At 49.3% G+C, this 27,000-nt stretch overlaps 7 protein-coding genes across 7 annotated transcripts; 2 read left to right on the top strand and 5 right to left on the bottom strand.

Annotated features, from left to right (window-relative positions):
- The first annotated feature begins 685 nt into the window (after positions 1 to 685).
- FAS1_2 (tetrafunctional fatty acid synthase subunit FAS1) lies at positions 686 to 7,397 on the top strand. The gene is made up of 3 exons (XM_046092976.1): positions 686 to 916; positions 973 to 6,796; positions 6,851 to 7,397. The coding sequence occupies exons 2-3, from the start codon at positions 1,004 to 1,006 to the stop codon at positions 7,289 to 7,291; spliced, it is 6,234 nt and encodes a 2,077-aa protein (XP_045948954.1). The 5' UTR covers positions 686 to 916; positions 973 to 1,003; the 3' UTR covers positions 7,292 to 7,397.
- On the bottom strand, positions 7,398 to 10,033 carry TFG1 (transcription factor IIF subunit TFG1). The gene is made up of 4 exons (XM_046092977.1): positions 8,535 to 10,033; positions 8,146 to 8,451; positions 7,858 to 8,095; positions 7,398 to 7,799 (listed from the first exon to the last, which is right to left on the bottom strand). The coding sequence occupies exons 1-4, from the start codon at positions 9,888 to 9,890 to the stop codon at positions 7,555 to 7,557; spliced, it is 2,145 nt and encodes a 714-aa protein (XP_045948955.1). The 5' UTR covers positions 9,891 to 10,033; the 3' UTR covers positions 7,398 to 7,554.
- A 673-nt stretch (positions 10,034 to 10,706) lies between these two features.
- Positions 10,707 to 11,486, bottom strand: HGH1 (the record flags this gene model as incomplete). The annotated part of the gene is made up of 1 exon (XM_046092978.1): positions 10,707 to 11,486. The coding sequence occupies one exon, from the start codon at positions 11,484 to 11,486 to the stop codon at positions 10,707 to 10,709; it is 780 nt and encodes a 259-aa protein (XP_045948956.1).
- A 1,077-nt stretch (positions 11,487 to 12,563) lies between these two features.
- LDX57_011233 (lipase ROG1 family protein) lies at positions 12,564 to 15,812 on the bottom strand (the record flags this gene model as incomplete). The annotated part of the gene is made up of 3 exons (XM_046092979.1): positions 12,564 to 14,778; positions 14,844 to 15,701; positions 15,763 to 15,812. The coding sequence occupies 3 exons, from the start codon at positions 15,810 to 15,812 to the stop codon at positions 12,564 to 12,566; spliced, it is 3,123 nt and encodes a 1,040-aa protein (XP_045948957.1).
- Positions 15,813 to 16,538: 726 nt separating this feature from the next.
- On the bottom strand, positions 16,539 to 17,303 carry LDX57_011234 (uncharacterized protein; the record flags this gene model as incomplete). The annotated part of the gene is made up of 1 exon (XM_046092980.1): positions 16,539 to 17,303. One exon carries the CDS (start codon positions 17,301 to 17,303, stop codon positions 16,539 to 16,541), a length of 765 nt encoding a protein of 254 aa, XP_045948958.1.
- A 1,207-nt stretch (positions 17,304 to 18,510) lies between these two features.
- On the bottom strand, positions 18,511 to 22,255 carry VIP1 (inositol polyphosphate kinase VIP1; the record flags this gene model as incomplete). Its single annotated transcript, XM_046092981.1, has 2 exons — positions 18,511 to 19,802; positions 19,858 to 22,255. 2 exons carry the CDS (start codon positions 22,253 to 22,255, stop codon positions 18,511 to 18,513), a joined length of 3,690 nt encoding a protein of 1,229 aa, XP_045948959.1.
- A 1,119-nt stretch (positions 22,256 to 23,374) lies between these two features.
- Positions 23,375 to 26,644, top strand: UTP21 (rRNA-processing protein UTP21; the record flags this gene model as incomplete). Its single annotated transcript, XM_046092982.1, has 5 exons — positions 23,375 to 23,407; positions 23,500 to 25,002; positions 25,065 to 25,298; positions 25,358 to 25,996; positions 26,057 to 26,644. 5 exons carry the CDS (start codon positions 23,375 to 23,377, stop codon positions 26,642 to 26,644), a joined length of 2,997 nt encoding a protein of 998 aa, XP_045948960.1.
- Between the last annotated feature and the right edge of the window lie 356 nt (positions 26,645 to 27,000).

Consider the following 27,000-nt stretch of genomic DNA (forward strand, 5'->3'; position numbering starts at 1 on the left):
TCGTTCTTGTCTCTGATCAACATCCCAAACTTGTGACTGACTAGTTTATGATACATCACATATCTGAGCCTATATTATCGATCTGCAGATACACCTGTTCACTTACCCACCTAGAGCAGTATCAGGTACCAGACCTAAGAGTGCCCAAGGGCTTTTCGCTGCGGGGTAACGTTTCGTTTGAATGACAGTCCCTCATCTCCCGAGATTTGCATGTTTCTAGAAAAGAAAAGAAAAGACAAGAAAAGGCATTGAACGGGTCGGATCGCTGGACCAAAAGGCTGAAATCTACCTACAGTTGTTGTTGGGATATAGTTGTGACCTTGTGATAGTAAAGTAGGTACCTTTGTGATACAGACGAATACAGCCGGAGGGCCGGTATTGTTACCATCCGCCGGGTCCAGCCCAACCGTTTCGGACCTTTGGGGAGTTTCCGCTCGGCACTATACCCCATCGGGCCGCTTCTCATTCAACCAGCGCAAAAGTGCGGGTTCTTCTCCGCCCATCAGTTCAACAGTGTATTCCGTCCAATACCATGGCTTGCGTGGATCGTAAGTATTATTCGCCGTCCTTTTTTTTTTTTTGACCTTTTTTTTTTATTCCTGCCATTATCATTTCACGGCAGTCTCAATTCCCTCCACGGGACCTTTTCTCCTTTCCCTTCGTGCACATTAATATTATTTACTTGCTATAATACCACTTTTTCTTCAGTTCCCCCCCTTTATACTCTATTATTCTTCTTAAAAGTCCTGTTTTCACAGGCACTATCCGCCCTCTCTTTTTCACTACGCCTTTTTTTTCCCGTCTTTTTTCTATTTGAAAAAAAAGAAAGACGCGGTCAAGGGTGGACCAACATATGATCTTAAATCAGATTTGATTAGAACAGCTAGAATTATAGCCTTCAGCTTTACGAAAACCGGTATGTCCCCGAATTCACGAGCTTAGAGGAAGGAAAGCTAAGGTCTACTTGGAAAGGAAAAAAGTTAGATACGAGATCACGAGAAAGATGTACGGGACATCCACCGGGCCCCAGACGGGCATTAATACTCCACGCTCATCTCAGTCGCTGCGGCCACTGATCCTGTCTCATGGATCCCTCGAATTCTCCTTCCTTGTGCCGACTTCTCTTCACTTCCACGCCTCCCAATTGAAAGACGTTTTCACAGCCTCGCTTCCTGAGCCGACGGACGAGCTTGCCCAAGACGACGAGCCCTCCTCGGTAGCGGAGCTTGTGGCCAGATATATCGGACATGTTGCCCACGAAGTTGAGGAAGGCGAGGATGATGCGCAGGGAACGTATCTAGAGGTCCTGAAGCTTGCCCTCAATGAATTCGAGCGGGCGTTCATGCGTGGCAACGACGTTCATGCAGTCATCGCCGGTCTTCCGGGTATTACGGCCAAAAAGGTGTCTGTCGTGGAAGCATACTACGCCGGCAGAGCTGCTGCTGGTCGTCCCACCAAGCCTTACGACTCCGCGCTGTTCCGTGCCGCCTCGGACGAGAAAGCAAGCATCTACACCGTCTTCGGCGGCCAAGGCAACATCGAAGAATACTTTGATGAACTCAGAGAAATCTACTCCACGTACTCTTCCTTTGTGGATGACTTGATTACCTCGTCGGCTGAGTTGCTGCAGTCCCTGTCGCGTGAGCCCGAAGCCAGCAAGTTGTATCCCAAGGGCCTGGATATCCTCCAGTGGCTCCAGGATAGCGATTCTCAGCCAGACACAGACTATCTGGTTTCGGCCCCCGTGAGTCTACCGCTAATTGGCTTGGTTCAGCTGGCACACTTTGTGGTCACCTGCAAGGTTCTTGGAAGGGAGCCTGGAGAGATTCTGGAGAGATTCAATGGCACAACGGGTCATTCTCAGGGCATTGTCACTGCCGCAGCAATCGCGTCGACAACTACTTGGGAAAGCTTTGAGAAGGCCGCGAAGGATGTACTGACAATGCTCTTCTGGATCGGTCTGCGCAGCCAACAGGCCTATCCCCGCACATCCATTGCTCCGTCAGTATTGCAAGATTCCATTGAGAATGGAGAAGGCAACCCGACTCCTATGCTTTCGATCCGCGACCTTCCCAGATCCGCTGTCCAGGAACACATTGATACCACCAATCAACACCTTCCCGAGGATCGCCACATCTCCATTTCTCTGGTCAACAGTGCTCGCAACTTTGTCGTTACCGGACCACCGCTCTCCCTGTACGGTCTGAACCTCCGTCTCCGTAAGGTCAAGGCCCCGACTGGATTAGACCAGAACCGTGTTCCTTTCACACAGCGGAAGGTCCGATTTGTCAACCGATTCCTTCCCATCACCGCTCCTTTCCACAGCCAATACCTGGCTTCGGCATACGATCGCATTCTGGAGGATTTGGAGGATATCGAGATTCCCGCCAAGTCCTTGAACATTCCCGTCTATGGCACCAAAAGCGGTGAGGACTTGAAGGAACTTGGGGATGCAAATATAGTCCCCGAGCTGGTTCGCATGATTACCCACGATGCGGTCAACTGGGAACAGGCAACCGTCTTCCCCGGAGCTACTCATATTGTTGATTTTGGTCCGGGCGGAATCTCTGGCCTCGGAGTGCTTACGAACCGAAACAAGGATGGAACTGGTGTTCGTGTTGTGCTTGCTGGGGCTATGGATGGTACCAACGCCGAAGTTGGCTACAAGCCGGAGCTCTTCGATCGCGACGAACATTCGGTGAACTTTGCCATTGACTGGGTCAAAGAATATGGGCCTCGCTTGGTGAAAAACAAGACTGGTCAAACCTTTGTTGATACGAAGATGAGTCGGATCCTTGGTATTCCCCCAATCATGGTTGCTGGAATGACACCGACCACTGTCCCATGGGATTTCGTTGCTGCGACTATGAATGCGGGCTACCATGTTGAACTTGCCGGTGGTGGTTATTACAATGCCAAGACGATGACCGAAGCTGTCTCCAAGATCGAGAAGGCGATCCCCCCCGGTCGTGGTATCACGGTCAACTTGATTTATGTCAATCCTCGCGCCATGGCCTGGCAGATTCCTCTGATTGGGAAGTTGAGGGCTGACGGTGTGCCCATTGAAGGTCTTACAATCGGTGCCGGAGTTCCTTCTATCGAAGTTGCCAATGAGTACATCGAGACTCTCGGGATTAAGCACATTGCTTTCAAACCTGGATCTGTCGACGCCATCCAACAAGTCATCAACATCGCGAAGGCGAACCCCAAGTTCCCGGTTATTCTCCAATGGACTGGAGGTCGGGGTGGAGGTCACCACTCATTTGAGGACTTCCACCAGCCTGTCCTCCAAATGTACAGTCGTATCCGACGCTGTGACAACATAGTCCTTGTTGCTGGCAGTGGCTTTGGTGGCTCCGAAGATACTTACCCGTATCTTTCTGGTACCTGGTCGTCTTCCTTCGGATACCCGCCTATGCCCTTTGATGGTTGCTTGTTTGGCAGTCGCATGATGATCGCCAAGGAGGCGCATACGTCCAAGAACGCCAAGAAGGCCATTGCTGATGCCCCTGGTCTTGACGACAAGGATTGGGAAAAGACATACAGCGGTCCCGCTGGTGGCGTGCTCACGGTCCTTTCTGAGATGGGCGAACCAATTCACAAACTTGCTACCAGAGGTGTTCAATTCTGGCACGAAATGGACCAGAAGATCTTCAAGCTTGACAAGTCTAAGCGTGTGCCTGAGCTCAAGAAGCAGCGCAACTACATCATTCAGAAGCTCAACGACGATTTCCACAAGGTGTGGTTTGGCCGCAACGCGGCCGGCGAAACCGTTGACTTGGAAGACATGACGTACACTGAGGTTGTCCATCGCATGGTGGATCTCATGTATGTCAAGCATGAATCACGATGGATTGATGACTCGCTGAAAAGACTGACTGGCGATTTTATTCGCCGAGTCGAAGAGCGTTTTACTGCCTCCGAGGGTCAGCCCTCTCTGCTTCAAAATTACTCGGAGTTGAACACCCCCTACCCGGCGATCGATAATATCTTGGCAGCATACCCTGAGTCGGCTTCGCAACTCATCAACGCTCAGGACGTTCAGCATTTCCTCCTTCTATGCCAACGACGTGGGCAAAAGCCGGTTCCATTTGTTCCTTCCTTGGATGAGAACTTCGAATACTGGTTCAAGAAGGATTCTCTTTGGCAGAGTGAGGATTTGGAGGCCGTTGTGGACCAGGATGTTGGAAGAACCTGCATTCTCCAGGGTCCGATGGCCGCTAAGTTCTCGAACGTGATCGACCAACCCGTCCAAGATATTCTGGATAGCATTCATCAGGGGCATATCCAGAGTTTGATCAAGGATGTGTACGCCGGTGACGAGTCGAAGATTCCTGCCATTGAATATTTTGGTGGTCACCTTAAGGAGACTATCGACGGTTCGGAAACTGAAGGTCTCACCATTGCGGAAGACTCGAACAAGGTCACCTACAGGCTCTCATCCTCGCCCTCTGCAGATCTGCCCAGCCTTGATGGGTGGTTGAGCCTTCTTGCCGGCTCATCATTTTCCTGGAGACACGCTTTCTTTCTCGCCGACATCTTTGTTCAAGGCCATCGGTTCCAGTCCAACCCAATGAAACGACTTGTTGCTCCAACTTCGGGGATGTATGTTGAGATTACGCATCCCAACGATCCTTCCCAGACGTCCATTACCGTCAGAGAACCGTACCAGTCCGGAAAGATGGTTAGAACAATTGAGGTGAAATTGAACGAGAATCAGCAAATCAGCCTGACGCTGTTCGAAGGGAGAACTGCTGAAGCCGGCGTTGTTCCTTTGACTTTCCTGTTCACATATCACCCCGAGGCGGGATATGCACCGATCAGAGAGGTCATGGAAGGTCGCAACGATCGTATCAAGGAATTCTACTACCGCGTCTGGTTTGGTAACAAGGATGTTCCGTTTGATACCCCCACAACCGCGACCTTCTCCGGTGGTCGTGAGACAATCAGTTCCCAGGCAGTTGCCGATTTTGTGCATGCTGTTGGCAACACTGGTGAGGCTTTTGTCGATCGCCCTGGCAAGGAGGTATTTGCTCCCATGGATTTCGCCATTGTTGCAGGCTGGAAGGCTATCACGAAGCCTATCTTCCCTCGTACCATCGATGGAGATCTGTTGAAGCTTGTCCACTTGTCGAACGGATTCAAGATGGTCCCCGGAGCCCAGCCACTTAAGGTTGGCGACGTGCTGGATACCACGGCACAAATTAATTCGGTCATCAATCAAGACTCTGGAAAAATGGTTGAAGTTTGCGGTACCATCCAGAGGGATGGAAAGCCCATCATGCATGTTACAAGCCAGTTCCTTTACAGAGGCGCCTACGTTGATTTTGAAAACACTTTTCAGCGCAAGGATGAGGTTCCTATGCAGCTTCATCTTGCTTCCAGTAGGGATGTGGCTGTCCTTCGTTCTAAGGAATGGTTCCGCATGGACGAGCCTGACATTGAGCTCCTTGGTCAAACTTTGACCTTCCGTCTTCAAAGTCTGATCAAGTTCAAGAACAAGTCCGTTTTTAGCCACGTTCAGACGGTTGGTCAGGTTCTCCTTGAGCTCCCCACTAAGGAGATCATTCAAGTCGCTTCGGTTGACTATGAGGCTGGCACTTCCCACGGAAACCCGGTTATCGACTATCTTCAGCGCAACGGAAACTCGATAGAACAGCCTGTCTACTTTGAAAACCCAATCCCTCTTAGCGGCAAAACTCCATTGGTTCTACGGGCCCCAACGTCGAACGAGACTTACGCTCGTGTCTCTGGCGATTACAACCCCATTCATGTCTCTCGTGTCTTTTCCAGCTATGCCAACTTGCCGGGTACTATTACCCATGGCATGTATACCAGTGCTGCTGTGCGCAGCTATGTCGAAACTTGGGCGGCTGAAAATAACATTGGGCGTGTGCGCGGTTTCCATGTGTCGCTCGTCGGTATGGTCTTGCCCAATGACATGATTACGGTTAAACTACAACATGTCGGTATGATTGCTGGTCGTAAAATCATCAAGGTTGAGGCTAGCAACAAAGAAACCGAGGACAAGGTCCTACTGGGCGAAGCCGAGGTCGAGCAGCCTGTCACTTCCTATGTGTTTACGGGACAAGGCTCGCAAGAGCAAGGCATGGGAATGGAGCTTTATGGCAGCAGCCCCGTTGCTCGTGAAGTTTGGGATCGAGCTGATCGGCACTTTATCGAGAACTACGGGCTTTCGATAATTGACATTGTCAAGAACAACCCCAAGGAGCTCACTGTCTATTTTGGTGGCCCACGTGGAAAGGCTATCCGTCAGAACTACATGTCCATGACTTTCGAGTCTGTGAACGCGGATGGCACAATCAAATCCGAGAAGATTTTCAAGGAAGTCGATGAGACCACATCCTCTTACACCTACCGGTCACCGTCAGGACTGCTTTCTGCAACCCAATTCACGCAGCCAGCTCTTACTTTGATGGAGAAGGCAAGCTTCGAAGATATGCGCTCCAAAGGCCTCGTCCAGAGAGACAGCAGTTTTGCGGGCCACTCACTCGGTGAATATTCGGCCCTTGCTGCGCTGGCCGATGTCATGCCAATTGAGAGCTTGGTTTCCGTCGTTTTCTACCGAGGCTTGACTATGCAAGTCGCTGTGGAGCGAGATGAGCAGGGTCGCTCGAACTATTCCATGTGCGCTGTCAATCCAAGCCGCATTTCCAAGACTTTCAACGAGCAGGCTTTGCAGTATGTGGTCGAAAACATCTCCGAGCAAACAGGCTGGCTCTTGGAAATTGTCAACTACAACGTGGCTAACATGCAATATGTTGCCGCTGGTGATGTAAGTCCAGTCCCCGTCCCCGATGGCGTAAGAATCTTCCACTGACTCTCACAGTTACGAGCACTTGACTGCCTGACGAATCTGCTTAACTACTTGAAGGCCCAAAACATCGACATCCCCGCTCTTATGCAGAGCATGTCGTTAGAAGATGTCAAGGCCCATCTTGTCAGTATCATTCACGAATGTGTGAAGCAGACGGAGTCGAAGCCCACCCCTATCTCTCTTGAGCGAGGCTTTGCAACAATCCCTCTCAAGGGAATTGATGTTCCCTTCCACAGCACTTTCCTCCGCTCCGGTGTGAAGCCTTTCCGGTCATTCCTACTGAAGAAGATCAACCGGACTACTATCGACCCCAGCAAGCTGATTGGCAAGTACATTCCGAATGTCACGGCTCGCCCATTCGAAATCACCAAGGAATACTTCGAAGATGTCTACAGGCTTACGAACTCCCCTCGTATTGCCCATATTTTGGCAAACTGGGAGAAGTTTGAGTAAAGGAAATGGCAACGTCCGAGGTTTTCCAGGGATATCTCATGTTATTTTGTTTGTCTTTCTGTGCTTATCCATGTTGAGTATAAAATGCTTTGTCTTAGCGCTAGGTGTTGAGAAGTGTTTTCGCATTTCAATTCCACTGTTCAATTTACATTAAATTTTCTCCAGACCTAAGGTCACTCTATCCCAACGGTTTGGGTGCGCGAACGCTGAAACAACGCCTTCTAGTCATCTCAATGTTGAGCGACATTTACATAAATTCGCCCTCATTCCCCACTGTCTTTCAAAGCACCTGGCCGTAAAAGACGATCCTCTTTTCCGTAAACACCGACGTCTTTCACAATTGCTATGAATCTCCGGTGATTTTCCTTAGAATCTCCAATGCGAGGGCGGAATATCTTCAGTAGGTCGCTGCTTAGAATGCCAGTCTGAGGAATAGCGGCATGGATCTCTGCAGGTGTAGGAAAGCTTTGGTTGCTAGAAACCCCGGGGGTGGACACAAGGGTTTGGCCTACATGCGTTAGTTAGAGGACGGAACCAATAGATTCTTCATGATGGCCTGCAAATACCTTTCAATGGTTCTGGACTACTAGCCCGACTTCCCGAAAAACTTCGGTTGGCCAGAGGTGTCGGGCTGGCAGCTCGTGACCCCTGCGGTGTTCCACCACGAGAAGCCAGAGAAGGAGGATTAAGCTTAAGCTTTTTAGTCTTACCACTCTCACTCATCTCACCACCCGAACCTGCACCAGGATCCACATCGCTAGTAGATCCAGCACCTGGTCCGTTCCGAACGCGCTTCTTGCTAATCTGAAGAACATCAGTTGCTAGGTGTAACAGGCTGTGATATTAATACTTACAGAGGCAGCAGACGCCATTGGCGACATAGGGCGAGAACTAGGCTGAGGCGTAGGCTGAGACGAGGCATGCTTGCTCTTGCCCTTCTTGCGGGACGTGTCCGTCCCACTCGCGTCAGAAACATTGGGTGACCCGAGTCGTCTTCGTGTTGCAGTAGCCGAGCCTTTTTTGAGGGGATCAGCATGTTTGGGACGACCTGAAGGGGTGTTTCCACCCTTTGAAGACGTCGCTGTATCTTTTTTATTCTTCTCTTCCTCGGCTTTTCGCTCTTCTTCTTTAAGCCGCTCGGCCTCGCTCTCATCGGAGCTCTATAAAAGATACATCAGCAGGAGATCAATCGAAGGATGGAGGTGCAAAAACTAGGGAGAAAAGATGAAAGCGAAGAACTTACCTCTTCGTCGGAGTAGGGGTTAACGTCAGACCCACTGCTGTAGTCGTAATTCTTCTCTCTCTTCTGGAGAGCTTTCCTCACTTTCTTCCCCTGAACCCGACGAGCTTCTTTTTCCTTTCTCTCTCGCAACTCCTCTTCCTCGTATTCCTTTTCTTCTTTCAGATCGAACACGTTCGCCTTCAGCTGATCTTGCTTGATCCTTTTTTCGGCAGCCTTCGCATCCTCGTCCTCATTGAATAAATCATCGTGCTCCTCGTCATCAGCGAATCTGTCTTCTTCGAAATCCATCTCGCCAGCTTCTAAGCCTTCAGCACCACCTGGTACGCCTTGTTTGCCAGCGTATACTTTCCGCTGCTTCGCGTACTGATCCAATTCCTTTCGTTGGGCAAGCTCCTGCTGCTTCTCCATGAACCATCTCGGATCTTTAACCTTCTTTGCCATGAATTTCTCCGCCTCTTCTATCGTAAGAGCCTTGAATTGGTTTTTGGCATTGAACCTATACCACTTCTCAATAGGTATCATTCTCATTTTGCCCGTGTTTTCAAGCACAAATATTGCGTGGGTTTCTGATAAGGCGGCTTCATAGTTTCCAACCCAAACGTTCTTGTTGTCGAAATCCTCCAAGTGCCAGGGCAACGCTTCTTCGTACTTGATTCGTGTTCTGGCTATCTCGTCAGGCGTCATGTCTGTTTTTGAGACCTGCTGTGTTTTCTGTTTGGGGGCATTCGCTCTCTTCGCTGTAGATCCAACAGAGGGCGCTATCTGAGCCAGATTTTCCGCACGCTCTTTCTCCCGTGCTGCCTTCCTAGCCTCCAGCTCCTCGCGTTCGGCATCATCCACTTGGTTGCCAAATTCAGCCGGGGATTTCTGGTTGCCTTTATCCGCGCCTACCGCATGTGACTTCGCACGTGGATCACGGCGCTGAAGCCGAACTGGTCGCGTGAACTGGGTTTCGTCGCGGGGATCAACGGTTTTCTTCGACGCAAACCGGGCAATGTGATGCTTTAAGCCCTCTCGTAGCTCGCGCTTGGTGGTGACAAGGGGGTAGTCCACGTAAGTCTCAGATAACAGAGGGCCGCTGAATCCGTTTGCTGAGAAATTACTCGAGGGCGACTGAAGTTTCCCTTTGTCGGTCTGATGGGCGGGTGCGGGAATGGATCCAGCTGCTCGCACTGGGAATGGTTTCGAGGCTGCACCATTCCCCGATGATGCCAAACCAGGCGGTTTGACGGCTGTAGGCTTCTTCCTTGGCCGCACTAAAGGATCTGCCACCCTTGGGCGGCGGATTCTCATCGGCGGTGGCCCATTTAATCCGGTTGGTGTTCGTGAGTTTGTGTTGTTTGTAGGGGTAGTCATGGTAGAGCTGGGGTGGATTGCGCGCCCTGAGGGTACGCAAAAACTGCAGATGAAAGGCTCCTAATAAGGGCGGCTGGCCCTCAGGATCAGAGATTGATTGCGTGTAGAATCCGAGGCAGGTATCAGCTTGGCCTTTGAGGTGGTTCAGCAATCAAGTGCCGGGTGAGTTGGATGTGGTTCGACTCTCAAGACCGCGCCGGACCGCTTAGATAATCACGCCGTTGGTCAATGACGGCGTCCTTTCTTTCTTCCGAGTTGAAACAGCCTATGCTTGGGTCTCTTTCAAGCCATAGCGGGATCCATTCACTCATTATTGATCGTACTGACGTTCTCTATGGTCTCATGTCATATAGTGTCAAGGAATGTAGTTCTATATATCCAACCAGTGCTAGTCACAAGATCTTCATTGTCTAGAGCTCGTCCACCACTCACTTGATCTAGCATCAGACAGACTCTTCTCTATTACAAAGCCCCGTGGTCAGTGGCCTCTTTATGTTACTGGCTGACTGCCTATCAACAATCCTCATAATAGGGGCATCCAAATCCAGGCGGTTTACTAGGACATTATACGACCTTCTTACCGAGGCACATGAATATAAATCCCTACACCCACAGAGTATTGTGAATAGCTGGAAGTCAGTTGATTAAGAAAATCCAAGAGAACGCCAAGTTTACTCCACTACAACCGGATGCGCATTACATATGCTTTTTTTTATCATCGATGATGTACAATAATAACGGAGGGACCAAATGATGGGTACTCCAATGAAACGCTCTCTAATCCCCTACAGTCTCCTTCTGATGGATGGCATCCACTCAAAACAGCTCCACAACCTTCTCTTCCTCATCCTCTTGTCGCTGGCCATTTGTGTTGCCGCCGTTTTCCGGCAATGCATTTGTGCTTTCTTCACCCTCTTCCTCACGCATTATAACCTGGACCAGCCTGTCGCAGGCCTCTTGGACATCCTCGTTATCAACGTGGAGATGACACTCGCGGATGATTGGGTAGACCTTAATTGCCCTCATGATATCTCGCCCCTCTCGTGTGGTTGTGAGCAACAAGAGAGTTTCAAGATGGGTGACTATAATGCTGTGGTCACTGTCTCTCTTTTTGTCTGGTGGGAGCAATTGAAGGTCCGCTAGCATGTCCATTGACTCTTCCTCAGCAAACTCTTCTGGTCCAGCAATTGGCAACAGTATATAGGGTAAGATGTTAGCACCATCTTCGGAGAGGAGCACGGTATGGAAAGGGACGTCGAATGCGACGTTTTTGATAGTTGAGGCAACCCCCTTTCTCCGCACCGTGCTCTTGTGCTCTGTAAATACAGTCAGCTTCGTGACTGGCACAACGCCGTCGTAGTCCTGTCTAGTCGTAAAATACGCGCGGCCCTCTTCAGACTTGGATAGATCGGCAAATAGATATGATAGATAATCATAATTGGCATGTTTGTTGAGAGCACCTTCTGCGCCTTTCACAAAACAATCCATCAGTTGATCAATGGCAAAAGCTGAGCTAGACACAGACTCCGGGATTTTTCGCTTCAATGTAAGAAGCCGGCTTATTTTGCTGGACTTCGCAAGGTTGGCAATTAACATGGAGACATCATCTGCGTTTGGCTCCTTGGTATTCTGCTCCATGTCTATCAGTACAAATGTTGTTTCGGGGCATTGACTTCTTTCCTTCGTTCAAGACGGTTAAGGGAGGAGTAGCATTGGCCAAGGAGCACTTACGGTCAACTTGGCGAGAAGAGTGTCCACGAAGGGATCATCATTCGCAAGATTGGCCAATATCTCTTCGTCGGCTGAAAGATTTATAAGGATTGTCAAAGCATTTTTTGCGATTGGCTATGCGGCGGGAAGATATCAGTTATTACAGAAACCCACAGACTCCGTAGATTTTGAACTTACCGTGTAGTCTCGAACCAAGAGTTTCAAGTCACGCACTGGCAGAAGTTGATGGCGTTTAAATAGACCTGGCTCGGATTTCGAGAAACCGACAAGGTTTTCACATGCTTAGAAAAGAGATACATGATTATTATTTGATGTCTGTGCTGCGGTTTGGTGTTTGATCTTTCAAGTCCGGGGGGGGAGGGGTTTTCGGAAGGATGGGCGGTACCAATTTGCCTTATTTGGGTGTTTCCATGATGAAGGAATTCAACCAACTAAAGAGAGAGACAGAGAGGATATGAGCAAACGAGCGTCCGGTCTATTTCGGCGGACAGTGGTTTGGGAGTTGAGGCCATAACAATATGAAGGGCAAGGAAAGAGTATAATTTCAACTTACCTCCTCTAATTGCGTTGGCATTTTAGAAATGGTTAATAATAGACGGGGTAAACCAAGAAGCTATGAATGTTGCAGTTGTTCAGCTTGAAGGGGAAAGGAAAGGGGAACCAAAGAAAAAAAAAAGAAAGAAAACCATACCCCGCCGTGAGTGGTGGGGGGAAAGTCTTCTGATGTCACACGCAAGGATCCTTCCGCCGTGTCGCCAAGAGCGCGTGTCCACTTTATCTGAAGCTACACGGGAGTACCGGCCACAAGTCATGAACATTATCAATTCTATAGTATTAGTATTTACACATTCTAAAATGATGACAGTCACACGGGCAGAAATTTCCACCAGTATTTGAGCCTGCACAAAATCTGACGCCCATATATTGCCATTCATTTACTTATCAACTCCTGATAGAGATATAACCATAGTCGTTGGAATCATCTTCGAGGCCCGGGTTTTCCGACATAGTTGTAGAAGGATCTCTCGTGGTTGAATCGTGGGATGTGGGGGGAGCGCTTTCGAAATATTTATGTTGTTCATTCTCTGCGTGAATGATCTCTGTGTGTGCTGTATATTCAGGCTTAGGCTCAGCTAAAGCATCGGGCTGACCGCGACCATCGAGAGCGTTGTCACCAAGCAACCCTGCGGAGTGTTCAAGTTGAGTGGAGTTCCTAGTTTCGAGAATAGCTGGCTGCTCTTGCAAGTCCTCGCTCAGTTCACCGATTGCTACCGGAGACGGATCGGCCCTCTCCATGCCGCGCTTGACGTTGTCGTCAGACATGGAGCTACACCCGAAATGTGTATCAACAAGATGTTTCACTACTGGCCACCCATAGGCGTTCGTGAACATTCGCCTGACAATGATATTGTTATGTGCATCAGGCTCAAGTCGTACAAGTACTTTCCTCCAGGATAAGTTACGGTGGTATGCTCTCGCAATTTTCTCCTCGACTTTGAGCCCGCGCTCGGGTTCAGCCTCGTCATAATTGGGCTCGATTTGAGGGTCCTGCAATGAAGTTAATTGTGGTCCCGAGGATCTGCTTTGCGAGGAACCGAACGTCAAGGTGCGGCGCTTGGTAGGGAGAGGAGGTGGAATGTCTTCTGGATGATATATCCGATCATGAAAAATGGTCCGAGCTCTTGACTCGGGGTCAATGATGAATTCAACAGGAGGGAGAGGTGGCATGAGAAGATCACTGGCAGATTCAAAGAAAGTGGTTTTAGGGGGCGTATTAGACCCGTATCCTTCGGAAGGGCTCCCACGGGCAAGGCTCTCGCGATGGCAGAAACTAGACGATGATACTTCTTCAACAATATCACCAGGAGGAAGAGTTTGACTGCGTTTATAGATCTTTGTTTGTTTGTATCCCGTGGTGGCATTTGCTTTCCCTTTGGGCCGAAACATCGAGAGAATATTGCCAAGTGAGCTATGTGAGAAAAGCTGATTTGATTCGTTCTTTGGCAAAGCTTCCACGGCGGAGAGACTTGCTGGTGGAAGCTTGCTTGGGCTTTGACCGTTATCAAAAGTACCCGAGGCACCATGCTTTGTTGTGCTGTGCATATCGACAGGCATTGCTGGTTTTTCGCCTTTATGTGGGGGGTCCTTTTGTCTGAAATCTGCAATAGAGCGAGTGCTTCGTGGGGATTTGGAATTGGCACCGGTTAGCTCAGCCCATCCCCATTCAGCCATTGTTCCAACAATGCCATTTCCTCGTCTAGCTTTCTCCACTCGGTCTAATCCCTTCCAATCGAGGAATAGTAAACAAGAAGTGCGTAGAGGGACGATCCCATCATTGACGACGTTGGAATAGACCGTGCGATTCTGAAACTTGGATAAAATTTCATGAGCCGGACCACAGGGTAGGATCCTGAGTAAAGGCTTCGAACCAGCGTTTGCGTGTTGGTGCGGCTTCGTGGAGTCTCCTTTGCCGCCAATCATGGCTTCCCAGCCACTTCTTACTCGCGGCGCTGTCCAACTAAGCCCTAGGTCTTGACCTGTCCGGCCAACAAGGCCCAAGTCTAAGGCAAACCTGACGTACATCGGATTCTCATTGCTGAGACCCAGAAATGGGGTTGCCAGAGCGACAAAATTGACGGGTTTGATAGAATCAAAGAAGCCGGGATAGTGTTTTTGAATATACGCAATAGCATATGTTTGAATGAGACCGCCGAGCGAGTGTCCAATGAAACTGATGCTTGTTATTTTGTAAGCGTGGCTTTTGGCGTCAGGGAGCCCCGCGGGGTGGTCAGAGCATGCACCGTCTATAGAAGGTTCTCCCGCTGTACCCTTCCCAGTAGAACGGGATTTGGGGAAAGAATTTGTGCTGGCAGACCTGCCTGGTAGATGTGGCTGGTCAGGATAAGTCATCAAAAGAACATATTTTGCGAGGCGTTTCCCCAGGTACTGAATCCCGCGTTCAGTACGGACAGCATTTCCAGGAAACCCCCTAACTATGACCTGCTCGACGTCGTTGTCGTCCCCTTCTTCCTCCCCTTCCTCCGCCTCCTCCTCCTCCTCATTCTCCTGGTGGTCTTGTCGCTCCTGCTCCTGCTCCTCGTTATCTCCGGTGCGGCTCGCTGTCTTGGAGCTGGCATGGAAGCAAGGGCTAGCGCGTCTAATTGAAAGGTTCTATTAGCGAGTCGTGAATGGTGAAGATGTACAATCAAGCAGTTCTCTTACTCGTTCTTGTCACTCTTATTTCTATTCTTTGGGTGACGGTCTTTAGAGCCTCTCGTATTTCTTGCAACGGCATCGATGCTTTCTTTGAGATAGAGCATATCTGCACCAAGGTTGCTATGTAACCCATGCGTTAATATGACAAGATGGACTTTCTTTCTGCGTTGGTCGCACTGGGCCGAGCTAGCAGGGCTATCGAGACTCGACGACGACTCAGCATGCGATGTTGGAAAATCCGGGCTTGGCCTCTTCTCCTTTCCTGCTTTATGTTCGTCTGATAAGCCTGGGAAGGGGGGATAATTCCAGAGGCTAGCAGCGTCATCGACAAGTAAGGTAATAGAGCTTGAATAAACGCCCCTGGAAGCAAGAACCTGCTTGCCTTTCGATTCGGTTGACCAATGGTCGCGTAGTTGAGCTGCCCGACCTCCGTCCGTTGTTATCCCCCCTGCAGAGAGCTCTGTGGACTTTTTGTCGCGGCCCACTAAAAGTTCAAAGCCGACAGACGCGGTGTTTGAGAAAATCACCTGGGAGATTATCTCCACAACCCATGTCACGGACTCGGATGATTTGGATCCGGCTCGAGTATTTCCTGGGGTAGTGCTCTGCGAAACATTAATGACCGCATCCCAGTTCCCTCCTGCTTTGAGATAAGGTTCGAACTGTGGTGTTTCCTCGGTATCTCGCTGGGGGAATTTAACGTTGGGGTCAAACGTAGAGGGATAGCAAGACGTGTACAAGGTGTAGGGACCATGAAGATAAGCCGCTCGCAGGGGGATTGCAGACGTATTTTTTACTTTGACGTATAGTTTTTCCGGGACGGGGCGAATCTTTTCAGCTGATGGTGTATATGTGATGGTGTACCTATTTGGGGTAAGGTGAGTCCTGGAATCACGCTTCGATGAAAGGGGAGACAGGTACGTACCTAACAACCTCACCCACTTGGACGCTTCCAGCTTGATGGATCAAAAGCATTTCAGCTGCCTGCTCGACGTTTCTCCGAGTTGCACGCCAGCCTTGAACAGAATGGAATCTATATTGATTTGGGTTGTCAAATGGAGAAAGTCCCCGGTCTGGTATCTGAGACGCAGAATAAAGCTTTGAATTGTGGAGCATCGATTTGAATTGTGAAGCATTCCATGATAGAAGGAAAACGGGTGGTCATCAAGCCCACTGGGCCAGAGGTGCTTTACTTGAGCGAGGTCAACACTGGGACTGGGGCCGCGATTGATGCATTCGTGCTCAGGTCAGAACCATCGGGGTGGGTACGGTACTCAGCGGCGGCAGTCCGCCCGTACGTAGTCAGGTGGGTTACTAGGTATGTACGGTGCCCCTGACCCGAGTACCTACACCTACCTCTACACCGTAGAAACTACCTAACTCTTCTTCTACTGACAGATACGGTATACCACCCACAATCCATCTCAGTGTCTCTCCACCGATGTTCGAAACTGAAGTTCGAAAATTCCAAGGAATCCGTCAATCCAGAATAGCTATTTTGACTTTTCTACCCAATACCACTTACAGACTGTCTTCTCAATATGCCAGCTTTCCATAGAAGCCTAACGTAGAATCCAATTAGACGACAACTTATTTCAACACGGATGTGTCACAGCCTCATGTGGCCCCCGGGTGACAAAAGGCAGGGAGAGTCTGGACAAACCGCAGTTACATGAATCATAGCCAAATAGTAGACTCTCTTCACAAGTTTGGAGGTACTAATATGTTTAATGCGCATTTATCGTCTTTGCTCACCTCCACCCAGCCCTCATCCTCGACAGCAATGACTTTGCCATCAACGCATACCCGTCTCCATTTCTCATCCTGCTCGTCAAAATCAATTCTGAGCTTCGCAATCTCTGTGTAGCAAACATGGCCATCTTTTACATGCAGACCTCCGCGATAGGCATCGCTCATCAGTTGCATGGCATGCTCCGGGGGTAGTGGACCGAAATGAACCATCCGAAGGCAGCCGTCGAGCGGCTTTGATTCGGGGGAAATCAGAAAGGCCTCTTCAAGCCTTGAAACCAAAGTCACTAGCAAATACATGTGTTCCCGGGTTTGCATGATTTCGACACGCTCGCTGTCTGCTTGGCCGTTGCTCTTCGTGAAAGTAACCGTACCAGTGTACCTGTGGGTCTCGGCACCACTGGATGGGAAAAGAAGTTCATTTGCAGCCATCTTGAACCTATCGGCTCCAAATCTGCGATATTCCATCGTGTCACTATCAGCCACCAATGCTGCATGCATACCCCAACTGACAACCACGGCACCATGTATTCTTGGGCCCAGGCTGTCATCTGCTTGGTGATCCATAATAAGGGCCCGAGACCGACCCTCTTCAGTGACGTATCGTGCGCCAGGTGAAAATGTAGCACCGAAGACGGGTATGGGCTTGGGCATCCCTTGCAGCAGGGCCACTAACGCGGCAAGCGGCCGAGAACCGATTCCAATCGAGCTTGCCATTGCATTTCCCGTACCCGTTGGGATTAGGGCAAGTGTGGGAGGATGTGATAAAGGTTTAACAGCGGTGTGAAAGGTATTAACAATATCAGTCAAGCCACCATCTCCGGATAGAAGAACTATCGTCTGCGAGATTCCAGACTCGGCTTTCAAGATAAACGTTGACCTGCACAGCTCGACTATTGTGTTTTCGGATTCTGTTTCGTGGACTTCATAGTCGGATAATCCAAGATGCAACAAGAGAGGCTGTAAGATATGGTGAAAGATGTGTTTGGCCCTTCCTGTCCCCGAAAGGCTAGATATTATGATATGTATTTCTCTTGTCTCCGTGCCCCGAGTCTGAAGGTGACAAGGAACAGACTCGTACAGGTGAGATGATAGTAGCTCTGGTGGTAAGGAGCTGAACGAGACCGACTCTAGACGTTCGTACTCATCCTGGATGTCACCGCCCGCATCCTGATGCCCTGTTCGGAGGAACAATACGGTATACCCCTTTCCGATAGTGGCGCGCTTTGGTACAACACAAACTATATCATCAGTAGCGATCCTGATTTCCTTCTGTTGGGAATCCTGGCATTGGATATAGTTGTCGGTGGTATTGTAGTAGAAACAATCATTGTTTGGGATACATTCGACGGGCATTATTCCGAAGCCACATGTGAAAGCTTGCGCCCAATGAATTCTATTTTAGCTCTATTATTCTTGGGGTCGCGTGGGTGGTGACGATAAGGGAGGTTGTTGTTGGATCATGAAACGTGCTCTTGCGGTCGAGTTGGTGAGATGATAGAGCAGCATAAGCACGCGAAGCAGAATGCCTAGGTAATCCTGGTGGGGTACGGAGTACTACATAAGGTCCCGGGAATACGCGGATACCGTATGATACCTTAGCTACGTACGGAGTACCTTGAACGTAGAAAAGTCAGACGCTAGGTGGGTGATTAGTGACTTTGGCCACCCCCAGAGTATCTACGTCAAATTATCGATATAGATACATGTGCACGTAGCAGCAGGTCCTACTTGATTTTTAAAAGGTCCCTACGGCTGATATCTCTGGAGTCCCTTGCCCAATAGACCTAGGTCCATCTTAGCAACTAGACATATGCTTGTCACTCAGGTTTACCGCGATGAATGTCTGCGGTAGTTTGACCCTAAAGCAAAACTTAGGTTAAACCCTGGTTTAACCAGAATGCGACGGGTGGGCAGGATTTACTTACGTGTCGAATTTCGCCTTGAGTGTTTCAATGACCTCTTTCCAATCCTGATGAGCAGTTAAACTTCGTCTCGGCGCACAGCCAATTGCATGTCTAGAGTCAAGCTGAACATCCAGAGGATCAAAAGCATGACACCCGGGACTGATCGAAATACGAATCGAGTAGGAATTCGTTGATGATTCGCAGTCCCTGGCCTCATAAAGCTCAAAGCAGATCTGAGACAGGTAGTCCAACTCAGGGATAGCTGTTCTTGCTATTTTGGTTTGTATCCCACCCTCCAGAATGCAGTTGAGAAGAGTGTAAATGTGGGACTCCTTTGTGAAGTAAAAGAAAGACTTGGCATCTTGTGAGGCTTGGACCTCTTCAAGATCTCTCACAATCTCTTGAAGAAGAGGCAAAGACGTTAATAAGCCGATCTCTAGCTTTTCGGTGTCTGTGATGCCATATTCCTGGGGTGTGACATAGTCAAAAAGAACTTTTGCCAGCTTGTATAGTTCCCTCAGTTTGGAAAGTCTCCCGTCTAGCTTGGCCTTCGTGGAACTCGATCCTGGATATAACTTGAAATAGTGGTCGTAGGAATCATCCAGGGCCCTGAAATGGGGCATTGATTCAAATGCGTGCATTCTCTTTCCTAACCCAAACCGACGGGCGAGGGTGGAGCTTTCAGGGAGTTCTTCATTCCTTTCCTGACTTGCTCCTTCGCTGCCAGACTTATTATCCTCAGCGACATCACCTTCGTCACCGTCCGGTGGCATGAAGACCCATTCCAGGAAAGGCCGGTTATGAAGGGCGTCGAATTTCATACTATCATAGAGCTCAGAAAGTTTACTTGGATCGACCTTTTCTGTGTCACAAAACTCGGCGAATAGCTTCTCCCATCTTTCCTTGAATAAGGTTGGATCTTCACCAGTACACCACCGACCTTGGATCGAGTCCAGGGCGGGATTGCCTGAGTGTAATTCTGTCAAGGTAGGATCGTCAAAGTCGCCTGATTCCATGGCATGATGTTGCGGCTTTTCGAGTCTTTGGAAATTATGTCTCATGACGTCGCGATGGAACTTCATAAGTTCGACAACTGTAGCTAAAACAACCGACGGTTCAGGAATATTGTCTTTCGGCCAGGTAAACTGCGATGGTGCAGAACCCTCCCGTAAAAGCAATTTCAGCTTTTTCTTAACTTTGTCCATGTGGTCTTTAGCGGCGTTGGAGTCGTCCAAAAGATCCTTGCGGACTTGTATAAAATCTTCGGGGAGCTCTTTTTGGTCAAGAAAGGAACAAGCCCAGATTTGAGCTATAGCGCCTGTTTAGTTCACAGCCCACGGAGCAAGCAGGGATATCAAACTCACCACTAGTGCTCACCCTTCGCTCGGAGCTCGTGAATATGCGAACGTTGTTAAGGGCCTCTTTGTTCATCAACTTCAGGTCATCACGCATGTTGAGCCCTAGATCTTGAGACTGGTATCGCGCCGCATGTGTAGGCTCTCCTCCCCATTTGATTACGAGCTGAAGTTTATCCAGGACAAGGTCATTCTCAGCCGCAGAGAATCGTGAAAACGTTGCACCAGAGATAGAATCGCTTCGCGTTTGAGACCTGCTCGTATCCTGGGTCCCCGTATCAACTGGATGAGAGCACATGGCGCCATCCTCGGTGTTCTCGGTGGAAGCCATTTGGGTTGTTGATGAATCTTGTCCGCACGGCTTGTCAAATTCCTTCTTGCGAAACATCGGCTTAATCTGAACCTTTGTCCCAGGCCAGCCTCCCTTTTTCTGAAGGGATGTACGTAGTAGTCTTAGTTTATCCATATCTTCGAGGCCATTCTTCATCGCCACTCTAACAGCATCGGACACGCTAGCCAAGGCTGCCTCCCCTTTGATAACGACCTCCTCTTGGTGTCCTTTCAGTAGGTCGATGAAGGGTTGGCTGTGAAATGTGAATTTGAACTTTTGTTTAGGTGTGCGGTCTGCATGGCGAATGACTGCCACCATACCTTTCAGTTTCCAGGAGTGTTTGGAAGCTGGAGGTGGGGGTGGAGCCCCTTCGTTTAGGTTTATCGACATGACAGGTGAAGCGCTAGGCGGAGAAATATGGGCACTGGAAGCTGGAAGTTTCTCATGTGTGGATGAGGCATTATGGCAAGACACATGATCACGAGCCTCTGTAGAGGAAGAAGGGGCCAGTAAGCCAGAAGAATCCGACGGCTCGGAGGTTTGGTGGCCTGATGTGTTCCCATGAATCTTTGAGGTGCTGGGAGATTTGAGCAGAGTCCTTAAAGCGTGCCTGTGGGAGACAGAATATCTCCAGGGATGGCCAGTGTCCGGTGAGAATGATTCAGTCTGCTCCTGGTTCCCTTCACGCCTGTGCTTCTCGTTCAAAAAGGCGTCTTTCAAGATACTAGCGCATCTATCGTAATAGTCATTGTTGTCTTTGACAAAGCTCCAGCCGTTAACGTCAATAACATAGCTTCTCTCTCCCACTCGAAGCATGTCAAAGCCACATATTCTTTGACCAAACCCATTTGAGATTTTGGAAGCGATTGCGGCTTCTTCCTTGCTCAGCTGCGTGATATATCTCAATTCCTTGCCATGAGTGTTTCGACGAACAAGTCCATCTACCACAGGTGATTTCCGTGTTTCAGCGTGACAGAAATCTGGCCCCACTGTGTATGCTTTGACATCCTCTGAATTGTCCACCCTCAGGAACTGTTCATAGATGTAGCTTGTACCATCCTCATTCACGGACCGGGGAACAACAAGAGCTGGATCGTATTCAGAGCTTTTGTTCCCAATTTTTCGAAAGAGCCTTCGTCCACCACCGCCATACTGCTGGTCATTAGGAAAGTAGATATGGATATTATGGTCCTCCCCATTCACGGGTTTTTCAACAAATGGTTTTCTGAAAGTTTTACCATCAACTATAAGAGAATCACCATCATCTGACAAGGCGACGCTCTTTGTTTTCGAAGCACCTCCTCCAGTTCCATCTCCAGGGCCCTCGAGTTTAACCCCTGTCAGCTTATGTACGTGCTGGGCGAGATCTGAAGACTCCAGAGTTGGCCCACCATCTCGATTAACTTCTAATCTTTTGGGCGTTGGAACATTCATGTGGTCTAAAATCCTCAAGCAAAGACGTCTATCCCATAGAACCTTTTGCATGGGCAAGTCATTGACACAGAATGGTTTCCGTAGTCTTGCATAGGCAATAGCCTTGTCCAGCGGAAAGCCATCGGAAAAGAATGCAATAAGAAAGTCGCAAACAGGCCAATTCTCTACGGCCTCGTCGAGTATGACCTTGTCACCGAATACTATAACCTCGAACCCACCCTTTGACTGAAGGCGTGTAAGGATATTCTGGCTTGGCTTGCTTCGCGCTTTAACATCTAGGGCACAGACGCCTATTTTCCCAATGGTGGGAGGTGTATACTCTGTTTCACTGACGGAGCTGGTGGCGGTACTTCCACTTAATCGGCGGGGAGCCCGGCTGGAAGAACGAGTGGACGAATGGGTGCCTCGGCCTTGATTCTCAGGTGCGTCAGATCTAGGCATATTCGATGAATTGGTTTGCAGCCCATATGGATTCCCCTTGAGGGAAATGGGTGCTGCGGAATCATAAAGTAAACTGAATGGCGGTTTATCCGACCGATCCGGGGTGGGGTTCGAATAAGTAGCAGCGTTGCTTTCGACATGGCCTTCAGAGCAGCTGGCAGATGCGTCATGGCCATGGGGACGGTCACGGCCGGAATCCATGAGGTAGAGTAGTCGACGAACAATCAGTGGCTGATGTTTGGGATCTGCATTTGTCGCTAGCGAAGAGTGCGCTATTCTTCGGGCAGAGCTTGGTTGATAATTAAATTGATCGAACTTCTTCTTGGATGGTGGGGGGAAGGTAGGAGGTGCAGCTGTTCAGGAATGGCGGCGACGGTGGACCCTGGGTTCAACAGGGAGCAACGACCCGGAGCAGCAAAACTCAAAGCAGTACTCATGGATATATGAAAAGAGATAAGGACTACGATGACGGTCGCTCCATGTACAGTTTTATAGGGATCTTCATATGCACATGGAGATTGACAACTGTATTTCCTCTACGGAGTAAGATCAAGACCTTTGCACGTTATGTACTGTGCACAATCATGAATGGCTTTCCAGGGTATCTTATCATGCATGTCCACATTAGGTATTGCCGTACATAACCTAGTACGAGGTGTCTGTATTGTATGTACAACGGGGTATGGTATGAAAGTAACCTAATCTAACATACCTAAGTAGGTACTAGGTACACACCTAGTACAGTAAAGGCAGGTACATATGTACATACATACCATACCTACCTAGTATCTTAGTACCTGTAGGTAACCCTGAACCTGGTGGAAGTGATTGTGGGTGTATGAGTACTGTAATGGGCAACGGTAAGGCCGGTAGGTAGGGAGTAGGTAGGTACTGTAGGTACATACATACGTACCTAGGTACAGTACTCCGTACCCGTGGAGTAAAACGTATGTGGATGGGTGGGTCACGTAGGCGGTACGGACGCCGGATATTTTCATGCTCCGATCAAATGGCAGAAAAAAAGAAAAAGAAAAGAAAAAGAAAAAAGGACAAGAGAAGGCAAGACAGAGAGAGAGAGAGAGAGAGTCCCGACCAGAGCAAATGCAGTGAGCCGATCATTTCTGAAATCCGAGAACATTGATCAGCTCCCTACCCGGCCTTTCTTCTCTGGACCTGGATTTGGAAAGTTGTTACTCCAAGGGAAAAAAGGAAGAAGAAGTGGAAAGCATGTCATCCGATCACAATGGCGGCTTTGACCTACCTCTAGCAAAGAGGCAAAAGAGGTTAATTGGTGAAGAGGCCTCTCAGGCACATTCGCAAATGACCGGCTCCAAGATTTTTGCCCCATTTCGAGTATGTATCGTCGTTCAATCACACAAATTCCACCTATTCTAGATTCTACCTTGCTTGCCCTCGCGGATGCTAATTGGCCTTTTGCGTGTAAGACTCTAGGACTGGTCTCATCCACACCGATTCCGTTTACCTGTGTACGCTTAGGGAAAGCTACTTTCCAAATCACGACTTGTGTAGGGCATAGCCTACAGACTTATGACTTAAAGCGAGGACTTACTTTGGTCTTTGTGAGCAGACCCCAAACCCCGGAGAGCATCACAGCCACCTTCGCATGGCAGGACAAAGTCTTTGCAGCGTGGGGTAGTGCTCGACCGGGGTCTTCTCGGGGCATCTGGGTCTTCAAGCGTGGCAAGAAGGTTGCCTCCCTTCAAACGCCCGCCGAGTTCATTGAACCGATAGAGCGACTTCTTGTCTTCGGAACTTGGATTGTGGGTTGCAGTGCCAAGTGTATACAAGTGTGGAAAAATAACTCGTATGAACACTACACTACTCTCACCCCTCGACATGGCATAGACACTACCAGGGATGATGTTTATACAAGTGAAATGTGTAATATGCCAACATATCTCAACAAAATCTTCGTGGGCAGATACGATGGAAGCGTTGACGTTTGGAACGTGAAAACAGGAAAACTGGTTCATTCCTTGCTTCCGGAGTCAAGAGAATCGGGCGCCGTGTGTTCAATTCATCCAAGCCCCGTATTATCTTTAATCGCAGTGGCCTACAAAAATGGCGGGTTGTCCATCCTTCATGTCGACACAGGGCGAGTTGTCTTAGCATTGAGGAAAAGCTCCTCGAACCTACACCAAATTACCTCCATCACATTCCGGACGGACGGCCTGGGCGCTGGTGCAGACGGCCGGAATTCGGGTGTCATGGCGACAAGCTGTGTGAACAGTGGTGATGTTACATTGTGGGACTTGAACAACGGTGGCAAGGTTACGGGTATCCTTCGCCGAGCTCATGCAATGTCCCGGGATGAAACAGGGGCCGGGGTCAATCACCTTGAGTTTTTGGAGGGTCAGCCGGTGCTTGTCTCGTCCGGGAAAGACAATGCGCTTAGAACTTGGATCTTCGACGAGAGCCCATTCTCTCCGATACCCAGGCCTCTGCATTCGAGGCGTGGGCACTCCGCGGCAATCACTACGCTTGGGTTCTTACCTCCAGTCTCTGAAGATTCCGAATTTGGTGGGAAATGGCTGTTGAGCGCCAGCAAAGACCGCAGTCTTTGGGGATTCAGCGTCCGGAAAGATAGCCAGAATACCGAATTGTCACAAGGACCTATCGAACGCAAGGCAAAGACTCTTGCGGCTCCAATCAATCTACCCGCAGGTAATGAAACACATGATAGCCTCAAGGCCCCAGAGATAACCTGCATCGCTTGCTCACTTAACCGCGATGGGGGAATTGGAGTTACGACTTCGGGTTCAACATGGGCAAATCCCAAACTCACGAATACATCCGAATCGAATAAAACAGGTTGGGAAAGTATAGTGACCGGGCATCGCGGGGACAGATATGCTCGGACGTGGTTCTGGGGCAAGAAAAGGGCTGGTCGTTGGGCGTTCGAGACTAGCGATGGAACCGATGTAAAGGTGAGCGCCCTGTTCCCGGAGGAAGTAACGAAAATTCCTGGTTCTGATTGGATCACATACAGAGTGTCGCGCTTTCTCAATGTGGAACATTTGCTTTGATTGGTTCTGCAGGAGGCTCGGTTGATATGTTCAACATGCAATCAGGTGCCCATCGACAAAGCTTTCCTTGTCGTGGGATGATGAAGAAGAACAACATTGCCGACAGCCATCCTAGACATACGAAAACAGTCACCGGCTTGTGGATAGATGGGCTGAACCAAACCGTTATCACTTGCGGTCTTGATGGGAAAGTTAAGGTATGCCCAAACGAGTCGTATGGATTTTGTTATCGAATTCTAATCAACCCTCCTTTCAGTTTTGGGATTTCATCTCTGGCTCATTAGTGGATGAGTTGAATTGGCACCCGATGGCATCTGTCACTGGACTTCGATACAGCAGCGCCGGTGAATTGCTTGCATTCAGCTGTGACGATCTTTCGATTCGCGTTGTGGACATTGAAACAAGGAAAGTAGTGCGCGAGTTTTGGGGTTGTGTAGGTCAAATCAATGACTTCACATTCTCTGCCGACGGGCGATGGATCATTGCTGCATCCATGGACTCCGTCATTCGAGTATGGGACATGCCGACCGGACACCTCATTGATCTCTTTCGCTTACCGAATACTTGTACGTCGTTGTCTATGTCGCCAACAGGGGAGTTCCTGGCTACGTCGCATGCCAATAGCGTTGGAATAAACCTATGGTCCAACAGAAACAACTTCGTGCCGGTGTCGACTCGAAACCTGGATGAGAACGACGTGGCCGATATGGCCATTCCTACGGCATCAGGGGAGCAGGGCACTGACGCTATCGAAGCTGCCTTCCTGGACGCACCTGAACAAGTTGAGTCTGCGGGCCCTATACTATCCAACGGGCAGCTCAGTCGAGATATGATGACTCTCAGTGTTGTCCCAAGGAATAGGTGGCAGGCCCTCGTTAAATTGGATTTAATTCGGGTAAGTAAATGAAGCGTTCCCCCTTGTCTCCCCCGATCTGGTTCTCTAACTCGTCAATAGGAACGTAATAAGCCCCTAAGCCCGCCGAAAGTACCGGAAAAGGCACCCTTCTTTCTTCCAGCAGTGTCTAAAAGCGCTTACGATGAGGATGTGGATTCTTCACTACTAGCGGGGAGCACTGCTGCTGAGCGCTCACGCATTGCCAGATTGCAACGTTCTGACAGTGAAAACGCAGGCTCTCAGTTATCGTCACTTCTTGAAAGTGGACGGGTATCTGGAAATTTTGAACCTTTCGTGGAACATTTGAAGTCTCTATCTCCCGCAAAGGCAGATCTCGAAATCAGATCGCTCAATACACGAGTCCTGAACAGACGCTCGGAATTAGCGGATTTTATCTGCGCACTCTCTGGCCGTCTTTCGTTAAAGAAGGACTTTGAAGTTGTTAACGCTTGGATGGCAGTAATTCTCAAGATACACGCCGATGTCATTGCGGAATGCTCCGCATCTGAATCGGTCGAATTTGGGAGTAATGTATTAAGGGACGCCTTGGTCGCATGGACTAAAGTACAACAGCAAGAAGCACAACGTTTAGCTGGGAGGGTAGGATATTGTCGAGGTGTCGTCGGGTTCTTGAGATCTTCTCGTTGACGATGCGCAAAAGTTGCCCGTATTGCAAATAACAAGTTCAGTGCCTGCTACCTGTGTTCTTTCTTTTGGGTTTTCGTCTTGCTTTTGTACGATAGCAATAACATGCATGATGAGATCTGTATACTATCAATTCATTCGCAGTCAAGGAGGTCATATATATTACGAGGTGTCATCTGACAAGCCTTATGATTCTCGGTCGGGCCTGCTGAAAACGATGTCAAGGACGGCATAGTTTGAGAACAAGCCGGGTCTCTAACAAGTTGGAAAAATCTCTCAACTAGATCACCGATGGTCTCTGTGGATAGGTTGCATCTTATGGTCTGACTTGCGGGACGCATCATAATATGAAGAGCCGG

This window comes from Aspergillus melleus (genome assembly GCF_016097325.1).
Source record: "Aspergillus melleus strain CBS 546.65 chromosome Unknown contig7, whole genome shotgun sequence".
NCBI classification, from domain to species: Eukaryota; Fungi; Ascomycota; class Eurotiomycetes; order Eurotiales; family Aspergillaceae; genus Aspergillus; species Aspergillus melleus.

Excerpts from the sequence above, each read along its gene's own strand:
- FAS1_2 (XM_046092976.1), top strand. The coding sequence starts at position 1,004 with ATGTACGGGACATCCACCGGGCCCCAGACGGGCATTAATACTCCACGC. Across the intron at positions 6,797-6,850 it reads AATATGTTGCCGCTGGTGAT|TTACGAGCACTTGACTGCCT; the intron begins GTAAGTCCAGTC and ends TGACTCTCACAG.
- TFG1 (XM_046092977.1), bottom strand. The coding sequence starts at position 9,890 with ATGACTACCCCTACAAACAACACAAACTCACGAACACCAACCGGATTA. Across the intron at positions 8,452-8,534 it reads ACCCCTACTCCGACGAAGAG|AGCTCCGATGAGAGCGAGGC; the intron begins GTAAGTTCTTCG and ends TATCTTTTATAG. Across the intron at positions 8,096-8,145 it reads CAATGGCGTCTGCTGCCTCT|ATTAGCAAGAAGCGCGTTCG; the intron begins GTAAGTATTAAT and ends GATGTTCTTCAG.